This window comes from Gekko japonicus, unplaced genomic scaffold (assembly GCF_001447785.1).
Source record: "Gekko japonicus isolate JY-2015 unplaced genomic scaffold, Gekko_japonicus_V1.1 scaffold3949, whole genome shotgun sequence".
Taxonomy (NCBI): Eukaryota; Metazoa; Chordata; class Lepidosauria; order Squamata; family Gekkonidae; genus Gekko; species Gekko japonicus.
The window spans coordinates 74,298-81,816 of record NW_015163729.1 but is presented as its reverse complement, the minus strand read 5'-3'; the positions used below and the strand labels follow the sequence as shown (position 1 = coordinate 81,816).

The 7,519-nt window shown below is 51.3% G+C and overlaps 1 protein-coding gene across 1 annotated transcript in view; it reads right to left on the bottom strand.

Moving 5' to 3' along the window:
* BCAM (basal cell adhesion molecule (Lutheran blood group)) overlaps window positions 1-7,519 on the bottom strand; it is a 65,703-nt gene that overhangs the window by 24,558 nt on the left and 33,626 nt on the right. Inside the window, exons 4-9 of the mRNA XM_015407873.1 lie at window positions 6,669-6,739; window positions 4,770-4,866; window positions 2,571-2,753; window positions 2,336-2,460; window positions 1,791-1,950; window positions 1,544-1,659 (exon numbers count right to left, since the gene is read on the bottom strand). Coding sequence (XP_015263359.1) covers window positions 1,544-1,659; window positions 1,791-1,950; window positions 2,336-2,460; window positions 2,571-2,753; window positions 4,770-4,866; window positions 6,669-6,739 — 752 coding nt within the window. The remainder of the gene's footprint in view (window positions 1-1,543; window positions 1,660-1,790; window positions 1,951-2,335; window positions 2,461-2,570; window positions 2,754-4,769; window positions 4,867-6,668; window positions 6,740-7,519) is intronic.

The following is a 7,519-nucleotide window of genomic DNA, read 5'->3' as shown; positions in this document are numbered from 1 at the left end:
GTGATGTCAGGGGGTGTGGCATATGCAAATAAGTTATGCTAATGAGTTATGCTAATGAGCTCCTGCACCTCTTTTTTTACGAAATGACCCCTGGGGGAATCAAACCCGGTTCTCCCAAATTAGAGTCTGTGCTCCTAACTACCACACTAAACCAGCTCTCCAGCACAAGACTCTGCAAGAGCAGTTGCAAATCTAAGGAAACCACCGAGCCAACAGTCTGGCTCAGTAGAAAAGTCCGTGTTTCTATCTGACTTTTCTTGGTGTCGGGTCTAGACTTTACCAGATTTCCCTTGTGGCTGCAGGGAAAAGAATAGAAGAAGAGTAGGTTTTTATGACCCGCTTTCCTCTACTCCCAGATTAGAGTCCACCGCTCTTAACCGTGCTGGCTCTCCAAGTCAAGAGGCGTAAAGGGTGCACTCTTACTAGGAAGTAAGTCACTTCAAACTCAATGGAACACTGAATGCTCATCTAAGCCAGGGGTCCCCAACATAGCAGCAGTGAGTGCCACGGAACCCACTGACACATTTCCCGGTGCCCACCACGTGTTTTCACAAAGTGGGTGAGGCAAGATGGAGATTTTGCCCAGGCTTATGACCAGTGTTCCCTCTAAGCTGAGTTAGTGTGAGGTAGCTCACAGGTTTTTAGCCTCCGGCTCACACATTTTTATCTTAGCTCAGGAAGGAGGGCTCCAGAGCAAATTAATTTATGCAGCAGCCAAACTGCTCGCTCACAACTTTAATGCCAGGAGCTCACAAAGTAGAATTTTTGCTCACAAGACTCCACAGCTTAGAGGGAGCATTGCTTATGACTGGCCCTAGGAGATTTGATTGGCTGTGGAGATTTGTAAAAAAATGTGACTGAAGGTAAGCCGTGTGTAAGCAAGACAATGCTTTCAAATATGCTCAGCTGACACAGCTTCTGCCTGAAACGTTGAAGAGCTGCAATCAGAGCTGCCTTCCAAGTCTGTGGTTGGCTCCACCTCCTCCAGTGGCCATTTTGTGACTGAGCCCACCGCCCTGTGTCAGAACCCCAAAAGTTGGGGGAGCCCTGGTCTAAGCACTGCCGGCTGCCGAGAACGACAAAGGACATAAAATTTCCTTTCTGCAAAGCCAAGTGCGTTGGACACGGAAAGCGGCCATGTCTCCCACGCCGGTGGAGTATTGAGATATATGTCAGAATGACAGAGGTAGCAAGCAGTTACTATAGATCAGTTTGATCTGTTTGACAGACCTAGCTGTTATGCTAGTAATCGTGTAATTACATCCAGGCGTTTTCTAGCAGGTATTACTCTTTCTGATCTTGTTAGAGTTAGTGATTACATCACCTTGTTAGAGATTGGCTGGGGTTTAGCATAATAGCTATCAGCTTGGTAAGCTGGAGGGGACTCAGTTCTCATAGACTAAGGCACGACATGCTGTTCAATAGCCTGTAAATATCTCTGTATATATTCACCTTTATAACTATATAAACTCTCTGTGCACCTTCATAACTGGTCAGTCTCCCGCTTCTTATTTACAATACCCAATATGGAGCCCACACTCACCTTCCTCCACGAAAGCGTGGGCGTCTGGGAACCGCTACCGCTGCAGTCAAGTTCAATGTTTTCCCCCAGGGGGACTTTCACCGTCTTGTTAGGCTTCAGGACCAGCAAATCTAGATCTGGAGTGTGGGGAAGAGAGGGAAGAGAAAGAAAAGAGATCGACTGGCGATACTGGGGCCGAACCCCTAGCTTTCTCGCTTCGGGGAAGGCCACATCTGCTTTTCCTCCCAGAGGTCCCCGGGAAACTCACAGTTGACACTAATGGTCACCTCCTTCTCCAGCTCCACCTCGGGGGGGCTGTCGAAATCGAGTACTTGGCACCGGTACGTTCCGCTGTCCTCCTTGGTCACGTGCTGAAGGACTAGGAGTCCGTTAGGGCTGGACCCCAGATCATCAAATCGGTCGTGAGCCTGGATTGGCCCGGGAAGAAGAAGAAGAGATTGGATTTATACCCTGCCCTTCACTTGGAGTCTCAAGAGTGGCTTACAAACTCCTTTCCCTTCCCCTCCCCACAACAGACACCCTGTGAGGTAGGTGGGGCTGAGAGAGCTCTGACAGAAACTGCCCTTGAAAGAACAGCTCTGAGAGAACTTGTGACTGGCCCCATACCCCCACGGGACCCCTGCAGTCAACACTCAATGGACCGGGGCTTGGGTTCACGCGCACGCACACGGCGCCACCGCTGCTTCTGTCACCGCTTCTTCCAAATTAAACCGGGGAAAGCGCACCGACTCAATGCACCCAACGTCCTCCCCGAAGAAAGATCGGACTGGGCAAGAAGCAAATGAGCGTTACCTTCATTTTGGTGAAGACGTACTCCGGCGGGGGGTTCCCGTCCCCTTGGCAAAGCAGCCGCACGTCGTCCCCTTCCTTGATAACCTCAGGAGAGTCCAAACTAAAATGCACGTTCTCGGTGTAGTCTGTGAGTGAGGAGTCGGGGGGGGGAACGAAGGGAGGGTCACTCTCTCACCCACACGGACGCTTTTCCGCGCAAGAGAGGGGCGTGAAGGGGACGGGGAGGGGCACTCACAGTGCAGCGTGAGCTGGAAACTCTCCGACTTCATCGTGTGCTCTTCTCCGCCGGGCATTAAGTAGGTGACCTGGCAGTGGAAGCGGGAGTCTTTGTCGGTCTTGTTTGGGCGCAGGTAGAGCGTGCTGGAGACCGAGTGGAGCCCTGAAGCCTCCTTTACTGTCCGTGACACCACGTACAAGTCTGGGGAGAAGAAGCACCGGTGATAGGTAGAAGTGCAGGTGGCGAGGAGAAGGAGGAGGAGGAGAAGAAGGAGGAGAAGGAGGAGGAGGAGGAAAAGAAGGAGGAGAAAGAGGAGAAGGAGGAGAAAGAGGAGAAGGAGAAGGAGGAGGAGAAGGAGAAGGAGGAGGAGAAGGAGGAAGAGGAGAAGGAGGAGGAGAAGGAGGGGGAGGAGGAGGAGGAGAAGGAGGGAGGAGGAGGAGAAGAAGGAGAAGGAGGAGGAGAAGGAGAAGGAGGAGGAGAAGGAGAAGGGAGAGGAGGAGGAGGAGAAGGAGAAGGGAGAGGAGGAGGAGGAGGAGAAGGAAAAGGAGAAGGAGGAGGAGAAAGAGGAGAAGGATGAGAAAGAGGAGAAGGAGGAGGAGAAGAAGGAGAAGAAGGAGCAGGAGGAGGTGGAAGAGGAGAGGCCAAGACCTTCCTCTGATAAGAACACAAGAAAAGCCCTGCTGGATCATAGTGGACCCCATAGTTCAGCATCCTCTCTCACACAGGGGCCAACCAGTTCCTCTGAACGCCCAACACTAGGGCATAAAGGCTGAGGTCTTCCCCCGATAAGAACATCAGAAGAGCCCTGCTGGATCAGACCAGTGGCCTATCTAGTCTAGCGCTCTGTCTCACCCCCTGGCTAACCGGTTCCTCTGGAGGTCCAACGCCAGGGCACAGAGGCTGAGGCCTTCCCCCGATGTTGCCCCCTGGCACTGGGATTCACAACTTGACTGCCTCTGAACATGGAGGTCCCCTGTAGTCATTACGACTGATAGTCATTGATAGACCTCTTCTCTATGAATGTACCCCATCTCCTTTCGGAGCCGTCTATGCCCGTAGCCATGGCTACACCCCTCTGGCAGCAAATTCCACATTTTACTCCCTCGTCTTTGTGTCCATCCTGAATCTACCGCCCGGCGGCTTCATTGGATGCTCTCGACTTCTAGTTTTTGGGGGAGCCGTCGAGCTGTTTCCCCGACAAACAGGAAGACGAAAATTTGGTATTCGCTTCGGCCAAAATAGACAACGCTAGGAATTATTTGGAAGTAGCTCTCTGAAGTTTCTCTCTCTGCGTCTGAAGCCGGGGGGGTGGAGGGGTGTCGATCAGACTGAGGTAGGCCGAAGCATGAAACCCAGGGGGAGCCTCAGTCGCAGAATCTGTAGCATCGTGAGAAAGCTGTTGGCATTGTTGCTTGGCCTGTCCCTTGGCTCAACCCACCCTGGTGGCTCAAATATCCAAGGACAGCACCTTCCCCCCCTCACACTTTCTAAACCCGGGACAAAGTGTGCCTCACCACACTGGCCCTCTTAACGCACAACAACCCGAAGCAGGTAGGGGGACGGAATGTTGAATCGTGGGACGGCAGGGGCAGCCTCAGATTTCGCCAGGGTGTGTGGGAGAAGAAGAAGAAGAAGAGGAAGAAGAGGAAGAAGAGGAAGAAGAAGAGGAAAAAGAGGAAGAAGAAGAGGAAGAAGAAGAGGAAAAAGAGGAAGAAGAAGAAGAGGAAGAAAAGGAAGAAGAGGAGGAGGAGGAGGAGATTGGATTTATACCTCGCCCTTCACTACCCAAAGGAGTCTCAGAGCGGCTTACAAACTCCTTTCCCTTCCCCTCCCCACAACAGACACCCTGTGAGGTAGGTGGGGCTGAGAGAGCTCTGAGAGAAACTGCTCTTCTTCAAGATATCCAGGGGCGACGAGGCACACGTCCACGCTTGCCGAATGACAACAGGCCGCAGCAAGGATAAGGAACCCATATCACCTACCACCTGGTCCCTTTTTTCTGAGCCGCTCTTCTTCAAGATATCCAGGGGCGACGAGGCACACGTCTACGCTTGCCGAATGACAGCAGGCCACAGCAAGGATAAGGAACCCATACCACCTGCCACCTGATCCCTTTTTTCTGAGCTGGAGGTGCCGAGGATTGAACTTGGGACCTTTCGCGTGCCAAGCAGAGGCTCTGCCACTGAGCCACGGCCCCTCCCTCAACGGCTCCCTTACCGGTGTTGCGTTCTGTCGGGGCTTGCAGAGGGTGGTCGTCTTTGTACCAGCTGATGGTGGGCATCGGGTGGCCGTTTCGGCTGACGCATTCCGCAATCTGGGGAAGAGAGGCACGGAATTCACCGCTAAGGGCTACCCTTATGCCGCCTCCAATCCCCTGACTTTTCCTTCCAGCTGCCACTGAATCCTAGAATCATAGAGCTGGAAGGGACCTCCAGGGTCATCTAGTCCAACCCCCTGCACAATGCAGGAAATCCACAGATACCTCTCCCCACAAGCCCCCAGTGACCTCTGTTCCACACCCAGAAGAAGACAAAAAAAACCCTCCAGGATCTCCAGCCGAACTGGCCTGGAGAAAAGTTGCTTCCTGACCCCAAAGTGGCAATCGGCATTTCCCTGGGCCTGTAAGAAAGGGCCACGAGAACTAAGCAGTGAGGCAACCCTCCCTGCCCTCCGTCTCACGATCGGCTGAAGTTCACAGAATCATGTATGACTTAACATCAAATAAGGCTCCAAATATTCCTCAAATATACAATAGTATTCAATACATGAAATACAAGAAAAAAATATACAATAGATAGGCTGGGGATCTGAAGCAATATCTAACATTTGCTATTTAACGCTCCCAAAAGAAAGACCTTCACAAATTCCAGTTTCAACGGACTGAAAAAAACACGGTCTTCAAATGTCCATAAAGCAAGTACGTCCACTTCTTAAGACTTAAGACAAACAATGTAAAGTACGCTGCGATCAGCAAGTAGATCCAGTCCTTAGGACTTGAGACAGACAATAAGAAACAGGTTGCCGTCAACTCATCCTCCAGATTATTCAGTGAGTTTTCGATCCCTTCGTCAGGACTGTGCATCAACGGGAACTCCCAAAGGGGCACAGGATCTCCAGCCAATCTGGCCTGGAGAAAAGTTGCTTCCTGACCCCTAAGTGGTGATCCGCATTTCCCTGGGCGTGTAAGGAAGGGCCACGAGAACTCAGCACAGATGCAACCCTTCCTGCCTTCCCTCTCACGATCTGCCTGAGTTCACAGAATCAGCATTGCTGTCCAATGGCCGTCTAGCCTCTAAGACCTCCCAAGAAGGAGAGCCCCCCACCTCCCGAGGAAGCCTCTTCCACTGAGGAACCACTCTGAGAGTGCATGCAAAGCCCAGTCTCTTCCACGAAGCCACGGCTTCTCTACCAAAGCATGAAATGAGCACAGGAAGCTGCCTTCTACTGAATCAGAAGTCCTTCCTCATATTTAGCCGAAAACTCTTCTGATTTAATTTCAACCCGTTGGTTCTGGTCCGACCTTCTGGGGCAACAGAAAACAACTCCGCACCGCAATGTTCCCTCTAAGCTATGGAGCCCTGTGAGCAAAAATCCTACTTTGTGAGCTACTGGCATTAAAGTTGTGAGCAGGAGATTTGGCTGCCGCATAAATTAGTTTGCTCTGGAGCCCTCCTTCCTGAGCTGAGACAAAAATGTGTGAGCCAGAGGCTAAAAAACTGTGAGCTAGCTCGCACTAACTCAGCTTAGAGGGAACACTGCCGCACCATCCTCTCTCTGACAGCCCTTCAAGTCCTTGAAGACGGTTCTCATATCACCTCTCGGTCGTCTCCTCTCCAGGCTAAACAGACCCAGCTCCTTCAACCTTTCCTCATAGGACTTGGTCTCCAGACCCCCTCACCATCTTCGTTGCCAATGCAACGCAAACAGGAAGACTCACAGCAGCTAGGGAACTTCCCCTCGCCCCTAGATTCAGACCTTGGCCAGAATTTTTTTCAGCTTTTCATCATACCATCCCCATCAGGAGCAAAGCCTTTTAAAGCAACGCCAAATCCCAATGCTTCTCTGATTTATCTGCCTCTTCATCCCACTTTAGACAAACCCACGGCAGGCTCTCACCTCGGAAGCAAGTTCCCCGGTCACCGATAGAGTCCTGGTGTTCCATCTGACCTCTGGGGCTTCGGGGGGGTCTGTGGGGAGAGGAGCAGCAGTTAGGCAAGCCCGGAGGCCGGACTGGGTCACCGCAAACTAAAAAAAATCCAACAAAACCACGTAATGCTCTGTGGCCGTGGAATCCCCGTGGGCAGGTGATCCCAGATTCAGCAAACGGGGTTTTAAGCTGTGTATTTATTTATTTATTTATTTAGAATTTCAATTTATAGCCTGCCCTCCCCGCAATGCGGGCTCAGGGTGGCTCACAAATAGGCATACGCAGGGCTATTTTTGGGCAGGAACACACAGGAACGGCGTTCCGGCTGGCTCCAGAGTTGGCCACGCCCAGCGGGAACTCATTAGCATAACAGGCCACACCCAACAGCATAAACTCATTAGGACTGGCTACATAAGGGGTGTGTGGCCTAACATGCAAAGGAGTTCCTGCTACAAAAAAAGGCCCTGGGTTTTGACAACAAATAAGGTAAACAGAATAAGAGGCAAAAAGTGGGTGTGGCTGGATGACCACACTTCTGGTAACATGGGGGTGCGGCCTAATGTGCTAATGAGCTGTGCTGTCAGGGGTGTGGCCTAATAGGCTAATGAGTTTCTGTGGTTGGGTGTGGCCTATTATGCTAATGAGTTCCTGCTGGGCTTTTTCTACAAAAAGAGCCCTGCCGCATACGCCAACACATAAAAACAGTTAAAACCATAAAAACCATTATTACAAAACTACAACATATGAAGTGCTCTAGATTTGGTTTTGCTTTGAAAGGCTTTGTTCCTGAGGGTGATGATATGATGAAAAGCTGAAAAAA